This window comes from Camponotus vicinus, unplaced genomic scaffold, assembly GCF_025532165.1.
Source record: "Camponotus vicinus isolate PSW18456_S1 unplaced genomic scaffold, iyCamVici1.0 SCAF_7, whole genome shotgun sequence".
Classification (NCBI taxonomy): Eukaryota; Metazoa; Arthropoda; class Insecta; order Hymenoptera; family Formicidae; genus Camponotus; species Camponotus vicinus.
The window spans coordinates 9544363-9558162 of record NW_028141979.1 but is presented as its reverse complement, the minus strand read 5'-3'; the positions used below and the strand labels follow the sequence as shown (position 1 = coordinate 9558162).

Genomic DNA, 13800 nt, shown 5'->3' with positions numbered 1-13800 from the left:
GGATTATTGCTTCTTTTAAGGAGGAGGTGATTCTCGAAATTAAAAAAGTAAATCCAAGGTTTCGATTTATTTGAAAACAAGTGAAATCAATAAGTATGTAAATGACAAACAATTAAGAGACAAAGACTTGATTGCATTTATATCTTTTGTTTGCACAACATGTAAGAATATTATTAAAAATGTTTCGTTAGAATTGATAGAACAAAATATCAAGATGTATATTTTTATTAAATATACATAAAAACAATTATATACATGTAAAAATAATATGTTTCAATATTCTACAAGAAATGAATATTTAATATTTAAAGATTTAAGATAAAAAAAATAGTTAATTATCAAGATCAAAAAAAAAAGTTGTGCATGTCAATAATAATAACATCAAAATTGAATTTATCTTACGTTAGAATAGTTTAATCGAAAATGATAATAATAATAATAATAAAATAGAAAAAGACAAGAAAAAATATTATTACAGATAATGATGATGATAAAAGTACAAATAACCCCTTTGCAAAGTCTATTATAAGCCTTCACGAGGTATCAATTGAGTGCATTCTGACATTATCTGATTAAGAAATACAAATGTATATTATGCTGTATATGATAAATATTACGCGTATGCACACATTAATGTTTCCACATATATAAATACAAATATTTATCAAGACATATAAAGCTAAATGTCATGTAATAAACGAAGAAGAAACGTTTGAAAAAATCATTTATATTCCCAGCAAACACCAAGTAACATTTATATCATTGTTAGTTGTAATTTCCCACTCAAAAATATAACTGTTACATGTTATGTAACTGTTATATAACATGTAACAGTTATATTGTTGAGTGGGAAATGTTATGTAATTGTTACATAACATGTAACAGTTATATTATTAAGTGCGAAATGTTATGTAACTGTTACATAACATGTAATATAACGGTTATATTGTTGAGTAGGAAATTATAACTAACAATTATATAACTGTTATTTGGTGTTTGCTGGATTGTATATCTTTTTGCATAAATTGCTAAAGAAATCTCCTAAAGAAAAAATAATTTGTCAACGTAATTCTAAGAAATTTTACAGCGACAGATCTCAACTACTATCTGCAGAAGATCTACATGTGATAAAAATAAATCGTTATTATTACTTTGTCTATTTCATTTATAAAGGGACTCTTTTATTTTATCCAAGCGAAGGCAATACAGTAGCATACTGTGGTGACGGTCACGGTTTTTATATGAAACCATGCTGGAAAATTGCCGATGGTTGCTGTACGCGTCGCGTTTTTACGGGTGTCATCCACACACGATCGACGAGCGATCTCGCGTACCCCTCAGATTTCGTCTATTATTAGCATATTCGCTAATTGCGTGCGGTGTGTATTGTGTCGGGGCATATTATGCAAAGGGCAACACCAAATATTGCGAGGAGAATAACATAGTGGGTTGTGCTCAGCAGCTGATAAATCGGTACAACCGATGCCTTTACATGATCCTGTCGACGTTGCTGTCGTGCATCCGACACGCGGAATTCGAACGAGCCGTGGCTGTCGCTCGCAAATTCGATGATTTAATGCGACATTATAATAATTGGTGCGCCGATAATAAACGAACGAATTGCCGTATGCAATGGTTGATTATATCGGTGATTCTCGTCGCTTGGATATGCGTTACCATAATAGTTGTATTTATGATGCACATACCCGTGCGCACATTTACGTTACTAATCATAATGCGAATTACATTCTCGATGGAGGTTGCGAAATTTTACTTCCTGTACGATGCATTGTATCGCAGATTTTGCCGCATCAATGGACTATGTCGCAAACTGACTGGTATCAAATCATCAAACAATCAATGAAACTAGATTACTAAATTAAGTCAATCTTAAAATATTGCTTACGATGATCAAATACTGATTTTATAATAATTATTCATGTAGAATTAATGCATGTTTAAAAAGCTAGTATAATATCTACATAGAATGGATTCTTTAACTTTTTGTGGGGCCGTTTCTGTTTATTTGTATATTTTTCGAGTCGCTAATTACGAATTTAAAATCAATCTTGAAAAATTTCAAATAATAGTTAATATGGCAAATTATTTATGAAACTTTTTATTTCTGCTCAGGTTAAACTTTCAGTTTTTTTGGTTACTATTTAAATTCAAATTTCGAATTTTTCTTTTAAATGGCTGAATTAATGCAGTAAACTGTTTAATAAAATTTGTTTATAAAAATTATTTTCGTTCAAATTGAGCTTTTGCTAGTTTTTTGGATTGCTGAAAATCTGAAGTTGAATATTATAAATTCAAAATGGCCAACTAAAAGCAAGATAGAACTCGATAAATGTTTATTTTGATTTTTATTTTAAGTTACACAGCTTATATAATTTTCATTTCGACATATATTGTAGAGGGTATATTGCTAAATAATATTCTATTAGAATTTTGTGGCGCTTTGTTTCGATTCCTGAAAAATATAATTTTAAAATTTCATACTTACTTTTGTTATGTACTATTTCATTATATCCTATTTGTGTGTTTATATGTTTTGTTTACTCTTGCTCTTTAAATAAATGCATAGACGAGGAAGGGGTTCCGCCCCTGCATTTTCACCTTAAAAAGAAAGAAAAATAAACATTTATCTAAATTGCTTTTTGTAATAAAAAATGCTTATTTCCATATTTTTACCTCAAGATTTTCCAATAGATCAATAATCAAGATTTTTTTCAATAATGAGTTTTACAAACTTCCAATAAATTATATATCATACGATAAGTTATGCTTAATATTTTTTTAAATTTTCAGTTCTCTAGTTTTATTTACGCAGCCGAATTAATTTAAAAAAGATGCAGTTTTTCATCTCTTTATTTGTGTTTAAAATTAAGAATTATTAATTGATTAATTAAAATATTATCCGAAAAAGTAATAGTTTAACTTCTGACAAGTATAAATTATATATCAATATGCATATATTTGTAGATAAATGTGACGGAAATATTTAAAGAAACGAGGAAGAAAAGATGGAACATATATTCCCCCGCTCCGCAAAGAGTTAAACAATTTCACCGTAATATTATTCTTGTAATATAATTTTAATAATGTGTTGAACTTTTTTCACATAGGAATGGGTGTCGGCATCAATATCGCATCTGCAATTCACATTAATCGTCTTACAATCTCGAATCTTCAACAGTTGCACAGCTGTTTGATCGATGCAACACATCATTTAAATTCTTATTATAGTCCGCAGTTGTTCTGTTGGATCGTATGCATGGAAATGGACATCATAACGTATATTTTCCTTGTTTTATATGAAATAAATAGCGTCCTAATTTGCGTCAATTGTATTATAATATTATATTTTATACTTCAACTTATCTCTATTTGTCGCATTTGTCAAGTAACATGCTATCAGGTACGTATATTTGATGTTCTCCCTGACGAGCGAAATGATTGTTTTGATACCAATTTTAATAAAATATTTTAGGCAAACGCGTTGGCCGACACGATATTTTTAACGAAAACTCCCGTATTCAAACAAACCGAATTTTCAAGTGTGAGTAATTATTTTAATGCATCTCTTTCTCAAATCTTTACTGTTTAGTAAAGACAAATTTTTAACTACTTTTATTCATTTAAAAATTAAGGGAGTATAATTAACATTTTGTCCTTAATACAAAATATTATAAGCATGTGTACATTTTTGCGATGTTTTTTTTTGTTTTTAGGAAGCGATCGATTTGGGAATACGCATTCGAATCTATCCGTTACGTATTAAAGTCTGTGGTTTATTTAATATAGATAACAGTCTTGCATTCTCGGTAATTGATATTTTTTCAAACTATTAATTATTAAACTTATATATATATAAATATATTAAGACTAATATAATTATGTTGGCGATTCTTATTTTACAAAAAATTGAGAAACAAATTTCGAATATTTAAAGGCTCAACCAGAACTAGAAAAATGACTTTTAATTATTTAAAAACTTTTTAATTTTAGCAAGATTAAAAAATTGAATCTATTGAGCATAGGAAATTGATTCAACAAAAATATTTGTTTTAATTTATTTAATGCATTTTTTTTTGTTTTTACATCAAATTGCTTTTATCTATTTATCATTGTTACATCTATTTATACAATTAAATTTCATTTTTGACAATATAATACTCCTAATATTTGAATATTCAGACAATATTGAAGAAATTATCAAACGGAGAAATTATTTGGTTAAAAATCAAACTTGTTTATAATCAATTTATTCAAATTATTCGTTTATTAAATAATGTGATTCTAAATCAAAAATTAATTTCTATAATATCGTTTCCTCAGAACATAATTTGAATGTTGAAATTATCGAATAATGTGATTAAAAATCCCAATGTTTTTATAAATCAACTTATTAATATATATATATTATGTAGGTACTTGGCATTATAGTGACTTATGTGATCCTAGCTTCATCCATTCATTGAACTTATAGATTAATAAGCAGCTCAAACAAATAGAGAGATGAGAAATATGAGAAATAAATAAATAAATAATTCCGAAAAATTTGTGCTTAATATATGAATTTTAACTGCGTTTAGATTTCAATAAAATTATACAGGATGTGGACGATCGAATATTTTGAAAATAAAGCATCCTGATTTATTTAATCAAGTCAAACTTTGAACTTTAAATTCCCAATTTTTAACATTTACAGGAACTTGCCAGCTGCAATAAAGAAAGAAAAACGGAATAGATAAAGTTTTCCAAGATCTTGCATGCAAAAATTTAATATTATTATTTCCGAATATTTTTATTAGTATTAAATCACTTTAAAATATTAAACTGTTAATAAGATAAAATATTTATTTTCGGATAAATATTAATAGATAATGTTATGATGAACCTATTCTTCTACATAATAAATATGACGAAATATGTGGAATGAGAAACTAAAAATATATAAAAAATATATAAAAAACTTGCCATAAAGATTGAATTAGTCTTATATTAGAAATGGATTTTAATCAAAGATGATATAATAATAATAAATAATAATAATAAAACTCTATAATAATCATAAAATAAGATAGAAAAACACTAACAATAGAATAGAATAGAAAAATAATAAAATAAAAATAGAAAAAAGCGAGGAAAATATTATTACTGTTAGGATGAAACGATGTAAATATCGATATCGTTGTTAGTATGTTACGTCTTACATCCCTTCTTGCCGTATGTTTCATGCGTGTAACATTCGTGTATAATTTCTCGTTATATAGTTAATACGCTTATAATATTATTCCTGTAATACTGACAATTTAACAGATAACGATAATGATAAAAGTAATAATCTCATCGCAAGATCCATCATAAATCTTCACCATCCATCAATTGCGTGCGTTCTGACATTATTTGATCAATAAATACAAATGTATGTCATGGTGTATATGATAAATATTACGCGTATGCATATTAATGGCTTCACATATATAAATACAAACATTTATCAAGACACCTAAGGCTAAATGTCAAGTAATAAACAAGGAAAAAATGATTGAACAAATTATTTTTATCGTCTCTTTTTTTCCCATAAACTGCCAAAAAATCTCTTAAAGAAAAAATAATGGTCAATGTAATTGTAAGAAATTTCACAGCGACAGATCTCAACCACTATTTGTAAAAGATCTACACGCGATAAAATAAATCGTTATTATTACTTTGTCTATTCCATTTAGAAAGGGACTCTTTTATTTTACCTAAGCGAATGTAATACGGTAGCACATTATGGCGACAATTAGTCACGGTTTTTCTCACGTGAAACCATGTTGGAAAATTGTCGATGGTTGCTGTACGCGTCGCGTTTTTATGGGTGTCATCCACACACGATCGACGAGCGATCTCGCGTACCCCTCAGATTTCGTCTATTATTAGCATATTCGCTAATTGCGTGCGGTGTGTATTGTGTCGGAACGTATTATGCGAAGAGCATCACCAACTATTGCGAGGAGAATAAGATAGTGGGTTGTGCTCTGCAGCTGATGAATCGGTACAACCGATGCCTTTACATGATCCTGTCGACGTTGCTGTCGTGCATCCGACACGCGGAATTCGAACGAGCCGTGGCTGTCGCTCGCAAATTCGATGATTTAATACGACATTATAATAATTGGTGCACTGATAATAAACGAACGAATAACTGTACGCAATGGTTGATTATATCAGTGATTTTCGTCTCTTGGACATCCGTTGCCATAGCAGTAGTATTTGCTGCGCCTGGAATTCCTTTGTATATAATTGCGATACAAATCATAATGCGAATTACATTCTCGATGGAGGTTGCGAAATTTTATTTCCTGCATGACGCATTGTATCGCAGATTTTGCCGCATCAATGGACTGTGTCGCAAACTGACTGGTATCAAACCATCAAACGATCAATGAAACTAGATTACTAAATTAAGTCAATCTTAAAATATTGCTTACGATGATCAAATACTGATTTTATAATTATTCATTTTATAATTATTTATGTAAAATTAATGCATGTTTAAAAAGCTAGTTTAACATCTAGATGGAATGGATTCTTTAACTTTTTGTGGGGCCGTTTCTGTTTGTTAAAATAATTCTTATCAAAATTTGTATTTGTATGTTTTTCGAGTCACTAATTACGAATTTGAAATTAATCTTCAAAAATTTTAAATAATAGTTAATACGGCAGATTATTTATGAACTTTTTTATTTCTGCTCAAGTTAAACTTCAGTTTTTTTGGTTACTATTTAAATTAAAATTTTGAATTTTCTTTTAAATGGATTAATGTAGTAAACTGTTTAATAAAATCTGTTTATAAAAATTATTTTTGTTCAAATTAAGCCTAACTTTTGGATTACTGGAAATCTGAAGTTAAATATTATAAATTCAAAATGGCCGACTAAGCAAAATAAATTGTAGTAAATATTTATTTATATTACATAACATCGATAATTTTCATTTCGACATATACTGTAGAAAATATATTCTTAAGTAATACCCTATTTAAATTTCGTGGCTTTATTTCCATTCCTGTAATATGCAATTGAAATTTCATACTTATTTTCGTTATATCTTATTTACCTATTGTATTTATATTTGCTCTTTAAATAAATGCATAGGGAAAGTGGTTTCGCATCACCCTTAAAAAAAACTTAATCATTGACCTAAATTGCTTTTTTACAATAAGAAATGTTTATTTCCATACTTTTATATCAAGATTTTTCAGTATATTAATAATCAAAATTTTTTTTAACATTAAGTTTTAAAAAATTTTCATTAAATTATATATTACATAATAAGACATGCTTAGTATTTCTTTAAATTTTTAGTTCTTTAATTTTATTTACAAATTTTATATTTTAATTAATTAAAATATTTTTTGAAAAAGTAAAAGTAACTTCTGACAAGTATAAATTATTCATCAATCAAGTATATCGATCAAATATATATCAATATGTATAAGTTTTTAGCTAAAAGTGACGAAAATATTTAAAAAAAGACAAGAAACGAAAGGTGGAACATGTATCCCAATTTTGCAAAGAGTTAAACAATTTCATCGTAATATTATTCTTGTAATATAATTTTAATGTGTTGAATTTTTTTCACATAGGAACAGGTGTCGGCATCTATATCGCATCTGCAGTGCACATAAATCGTCTTACAATCTCGAATCTTCAACAATTGCACAGCTGTTTGATGGATGCAACACATCATTTGAATTCTTATTATAGTCTGCAGTTATTTTTTTGGATCGTGTGCATGGAAATAGATATTGCAACGTATATCTTCCTCAGTTTATATGAAATAGGAATCGCCGCGGCTTGCATCCAATTTATCGTAATGTTATATTTTATACTTCAACTTATCTCTATTTGTCGCATTTGTCAAGTAACATGTTATCAGGTACGTATATCTGATGTTCGCCCTGACGAGCGAAATGATTGTTTTGATACCAATTTTAATAAAATATTTTAGCCAAACGCATTGGCCGACACGATATTTTTAACGAAAACTCCCACATTCAAACAAACCGAATTTTCAAGTGTGAGTAATTATTTTAATGCATCTCTATCTCAAATCGTCTTTACTGTTTAGTAAAGACAAATTTTTAACTACTTTTATTCATTTAAAAATTAAGGGAGTATAATTAACATTTTGTCCTTAATACAAAATATTATAAGCATGTGTACATTTCTGCGATGTTTTTTTTTGTTTTTAGGAAGCGATCGATTTGGGAATACGCATTCGAATCTATCCGTTACGTATTAAAGTCTGTGGTTTATTTAATTTAGATAACAGTCTTGCATTCTCGGTAATTGATATTTTTTCAAACTATTAATTATTAAACTTATATATATATAAATATATTAAGACTAATATAATTATGTTGACAATTCTTATTTTACAAAAAATGGAGAAATCAAATTTCGAGTATTTAAAGGCTCAACCAGAACTAGAAAAATGATTTTTAATTATTTAAAAACTTTTTAATTTTATCAAGATTAAAAAATTGAATCTATTGAGCATAAGAAATTGATTCAACAAAAATAATTGTTTTATTTTATTTAATGCATTTCTTTTCTTTCTTACATCAAATTACTTTTATCTGTTTATTATTGTTACATTGTTCTGTTTATATATAATTAAAATTTATTTTTAACAATACAATACCCAAAACATCATTTAAATCTTCAAATAAAATTGAGAAAATTATCAAATGGAAAGATTAAGTTTGTTAAATCGAATTTGATAATCAATTTATTCAAATTATTCGTTTACTTGAATAATGTGGTTATAAATCGAACATTAATTTCTGCAATATCGATTTCTTGAAATATAGTTTGAATATCAATTTTCGAGTAATGTGATATTATCCAATGTATTTTTAAATCTACTTATTAATATTTATATATTATTATATAGGTGTTTGGTATTATACTGACATATGTGGTCCTCGCTTCGTCCATTCATTAAACTTAGTTAATAAGCTAAACAAACAAATACGAGAAATAAATAAATAAGAAAATTCCGAAGAATCTGTGCTTAATATTCAAAATTCCGACTGTGCTTTGATTTTAATAAAATTATACAAGATGTATGGCTACAAAGTCCCTGGACGACCAAATATTTTGAAAATAAAGCATTTTAATCCTAATTTAATCAAGTCAAATTTCGAACTTCAAATTCCCAATTTTTAATATTTACAGAAACTTGACAACAGCAATAAAGAAAGAAAAACAGAATAGATAAAGTTTTCCAGGACCCTGTAAGCAGAAATTTAGTGTTATTATTTCTTAATGCTGTTATTAACATTAACTTATTCATAAAATTATTAGACTCTTAATGAGACAAAATATTTATATTCGAATAATAAATATTAGCATATTTATAGAAAATGTTATGATAAATCTTTTTTTCTACATATTAAACATGATGAAATATGTGGAATGAGAAATTAAAAATATATAGAAAACTTGCCAAAGATGATAATAATAATAAATAATAAGAATAAAACAATAATAATTAGAAAATAAGATAGAAAATCACTAATAATAGAAAATAAAAATAGAAAAAATACGAGGAAAATATTTTACAGATAACGATAAAATGATAAAAGTAATAATCCTTTTACCACATCCATTAGAAATCTTCACCATCAATCAATTACGTGCGTTCTGACATTATTTGATCAATAAATACAAATATGGTGTATATGATAAATATTACGCGTATATGCACGTTAATGGTTTCACATATATAAATACAAACATTTATCAAGACATCTAAGACTAAATATCAAGTAATAAACAAGGAAAAAATAATTGAACAAATTATTTTTATTGTCTCTTTTTTTTCCCATAAACTGCCAAAAAATCTCTTAAAGAAAAAATAATGGTCAATGTAATTGTAAGAAATTTCACAGCGACAGATCTCAACCACTATTTGTAAAAGATCTACACGCGATAAAATAAATCGTTATTATTACTTTGTCTATTCCATTTAGAAAGGGACTCTTTTATTTTACCTAAGCGAAGGCAATACAGTAGCATACTGTGGTGACGGTCACGATTTTTATATGAAACCATGCTGGAAAATTGTCGATGGTTGCTGTACGTGTCGCGTTTTTATGGGTGTCATCCACACACGATCGACGAGCGATCTCGCGTACCCCTCAGATTTCGTCTATTATTAGCATATTCGCTAATTGCGTGCGGTGTGTTTTGCGTCGGGACATATTATGCGAAGGGCAGCACCAAATATTGCGAGGAGAATAACGTAGTGGGTTGTGCTCAGCAGCTGATGAATCGGTACAACCGATGCCTTTACATGATCCTGTCGACGTTGCTGTCGTGCATCCGACACGCGGAATTCGAACGAGCCGTGGCTGTCGCTCGCAAATTCGATGATTTAATACGACATTATAATAATTGGTGCACCGATAATAAACGAACGGATTACTATACACAATGGTTGATTATATCAGTGATTTTCGTCTCTTGGACGTCCGTTAGCATAGCAATAGTACTTGCTAGGCCTACACTACCTTTGTACATAATTGCGTTACAAATCATAATGCGAATTACATTCTCGATGGAGGTTGCGAAATTTTATTTCCTGCATGACGCATTGTATCGCAGATTTTGCCGCATCAATGGACTGTGTCGCAAACTGACTGATATCAAATCATCAAACGATCAATGAAACTAGATTACTAAATTAAGTCAATCTTAAAATATTGCTTACGATGATCAAATACTGATTTTATAATAATTATTCATGTAAAATTAATGCATGTTTAAAAAGCTAGTATAACATCTAGATGGAATGGATTCTGTAACTTTTTGTGGGGCCGTTTCTGTTTGTTAAAAGAATTCTTATTAAAATTTGTATTTGTATGTTTTTCGAGTCGCTAATTACGAATTTGAAATCAGTCTTCAAAAATTTTAAATAATAGTTAATATGGCAGATTATTTATGAACCTTTTTATTTCTGCTCAAGTTAAACTTCAGTTTTTTTGGTTACTATTTAATTTCAAATTTTGAATTTTCTTTTAAATGGATTAATGCAGTAATCTGTTTAATAAAATCTGTTTATAAAAATTATTTTTGTTCAAATTAAGCCTAATTTTTTGGATTACTGGAAATCTGAAGTTAAATATTATAAATTCAAAATGGCCGACTAAGCAAAATAAATTGTAGTAAATATTTATTTATATTACATAACATCGATAATTTTCATTTCGACATATATTGTAGAAAATATATTCTTAAGTAATACCCTATTTAAATTTCGTGGCTTTATTTCCATTCCTGAAATATGCAGTTTTGAAATTTCATACTTATTTTCGTTATATCTTATTTACCTATTGTATTTATATTTGCTCTTTAAATAAATGCATAGGGAAAGTGGTTTCGCATCACCCTTAAAAAAAACTTAATCATTGACCTAAATTGCTTTTTTGCAATAAGAAATGCTTATTTTCATACTTTTATATCAAGATTTTTCAGTATATTAATAATCAAAATTCTTTTTTAACATTAAGTTTTAAAATATTTTCAATAAATTATATATTATATAATAAGATATGCTTAGTATTTCTTTAAATTTTTCGTTCTTTAATTTTATTTACAAATTTTATATTTTAAATAATTAAAATATTTTTTGAAAGAGTAAAAGTAATAACTTCTGTCAAGTATAAATTATATTAATATATATGTTTTTAGCTTAATGTGACGGAAATATTTAAAAAAAAAACAAGAAAAGAAAGGTGGAACATGTATCCCAATTTTGCTCCGCAAAGAGTTAAACAATTTCATCCAATTTCATCGTAGTATTATTCTTATAATATAATTTTAATAATGAACTTTTTTCACATAGGAATTGATTTCGGCATCGATATCGGATCTGCAATTCACATTAATCGTCTTACAATCTCGAATCTTCAACAATTGCACAGCTGTTTGATGGATGCAACACATCATTTGAATTCTTATTATAGTCTGCAGTTATTTTTTTGGATTGTGTGCATGGAAATGGACATCATAACGTATATTTTCCTTATTTTATATGAAATAAGAATCGCCCTGGCTTGCATCCAATGTATTATATTGTTATATTTTATACTTCAACTTATCTCTATTTGTCGCATTTGTCAAGTAACATGCTATCAGGTACGTATATCTGATGTTCGCCCTGACGAGCGAAATGATTGTTTTGATACCAATTTTAATAAAATATTTTAGGCAAACGCATTGGCCGACACGATATTTTTAACGAAAACTCCCACATTCAAACAAACCGAATTTTCAAGTGTGAGTAATTATTTTAATGCATCTCTTTCTCATATCGTCTTTACTGTTTAGTAAAGACAAATTTTTAACTACTTTTATTCATTTACTAATTAAGGGAGTATAAATTAACATTTTGTTCTTAATACAAAATATTATAAGCATGTGTACATTTTTGCGATGTTTTTTTCGTTTTTAGGAAGCGATCGACTTGGGAATACGCATTCGAATCTATCCGTTACGTATTAAAGTCTGTGGTTTATTTAATTTAGATAACAGTCTTGCATTCTCGGTAATTGATATTTTTACAATCTATTGATTACTAAACTTATATATATAAATATATTAAGATTAATATAATTATGTTGGCAATTCTTATTCTACAAAAAATGGAGAAATCAAATTTCGATTATTTAAAGGCTCAACCAGAACTAGAAAAATGATTTTTAATTATTTAAAAACTTTTTAATTTTATCAAGATTAAAAAATTGAATCTATTGAGCATAAGAAATTGATTCAACAAAAATAATTGTTTTATTTCAATTAATGCATTCTTTTTGTTTTTACATCAAATTACTTTTATCTGTTTATTATTGTTACATTGTTCTGTTTATATATAATTAAAATTTATTTTTAACAATACAATACCCAAAACATCATTTAAATCTTCAAATAAAATTGAGAAAATTATCAAATGGAAAGATTAAGTTTGTTAAATCAAATTTGATAATCAATTTATTCAAATTATTCGTTTACTTGAATAATGTGGTTATAAATCGAAAATTAATTTCTGCAATATCGATTTCTTGAAATATAGTTTGAATACCAATTTTCGAGTAATGTGATATTATCCAATGTTTTTTTAAATCTACTTATTAATATTTATATATTATTATATAGGTGTTTGGTATTATACTGACATATGTGGTCCTCGCTTCGTCCATTCATTAAACTTAGTTGATAAGCTAAACAAACAAATACGAGAAATAAATAAATAAGTAAATTCCAAAGAATCTGTGCTTAATATTCAAAATTCCGACCGTGCTTTGATTTTAATAAAATTATATAAGATGTATGGCTACAAAGTCCCTGGACGACCAAATATTTTGAAAATAAAGCATTTTAATCCTAATTTAATCAAGTCAAATTTCGAACTTCAAATTCCCAATTTTTAATATTTACAGAAACTTGACAACAGCAATAAAGAAAGAAAAACAGAATAGATAAAGTTTTCCAGGACCCTGTAAGCAGAAATTTAGTGTTATTATTTCTTAATGCTGTTATTAACATTAACCTATTCATAAAATTATTAAACTCTTAATGAGATAAAATATTTATATTCGAATAATAAATATTAGCATATTTATAGAAAATGTTATGATAAATCTTTTTTTCTATATATTAAACATGATGAAATATGTGGAATGAGAAATTAAAAATATATAGAAAACTTGCCAAAGATGATAATAATAATAAATAATAA

At 27.1% G+C, this 13800-nt stretch overlaps 2 protein-coding genes across 2 annotated transcripts; both read left to right on the top strand.

Moving 5' to 3' along the window:
• The first annotated feature begins 1249 nt into the window (after nt 1-1249).
• On the top strand, nt 1250-4504 carry LOC145974509 (uncharacterized). Its single transcript, XM_083104382.1, has 5 exons — nt 1250-1838; nt 3129-3421; nt 3494-3562; nt 3735-3827; nt 4434-4504. Exons 1-5 carry the CDS (start codon nt 1250-1252, stop codon nt 4482-4484), a joined length of 1095 nt encoding a protein of 364 aa, XP_082960508.1. The 3' UTR covers nt 4485-4504.
• A 7422-nt stretch (nt 4505-11926) lies between these two features.
• LOC145975152 (uncharacterized) lies at nt 11927-13409 on the top strand. Its single transcript, XM_083105407.1, has 4 exons — nt 11927-12200; nt 12273-12341; nt 12517-12609; nt 13218-13409. Exons 1-4 carry the CDS (start codon nt 11994-11996, stop codon nt 13266-13268), a joined length of 420 nt encoding a protein of 139 aa, XP_082961533.1. The 5' UTR covers nt 11927-11993; the 3' UTR covers nt 13269-13409.
• The last annotated feature ends 391 nt before the right edge of the window (nt 13410-13800 follow it).

What these genes read in the sequence shown, in the direction of transcription:
- LOC145974509 (XM_083104382.1), top strand. Translation starts at nt 1,250, where the DNA reads ATGCTGGAAAATTGCCGATGGTTGCTGTACGCGTCGCGTTTTTACGGG. An exon ending in ACTATGTCGCAAACTGACTG is followed by an intron (nt 1,839 to 3,128) that starts GTATCAAATCAT and finishes TTTTTCACATAG; the next exon opens with GAATGGGTGTCGGCATCAAT. An exon ending in GTCAAGTAACATGCTATCAG is followed by an intron (nt 3,422 to 3,493) that starts GTACGTATATTT and finishes AAAATATTTTAG; the next exon opens with GCAAACGCGTTGGCCGACAC.
- LOC145975152 (XM_083105407.1), top strand. Translation starts at nt 11,994, where the DNA reads ATGGATGCAACACATCATTTGAATTCTTATTATAGTCTGCAGTTATTT. An exon ending in GTCAAGTAACATGCTATCAG is followed by an intron (nt 12,201 to 12,272) that starts GTACGTATATCT and finishes AAAATATTTTAG; the next exon opens with GCAAACGCATTGGCCGACAC. An exon ending in AACAAACCGAATTTTCAAGT is followed by an intron (nt 12,342 to 12,516) that starts GTGAGTAATTAT and finishes TTTCGTTTTTAG; the next exon opens with GAAGCGATCGACTTGGGAAT.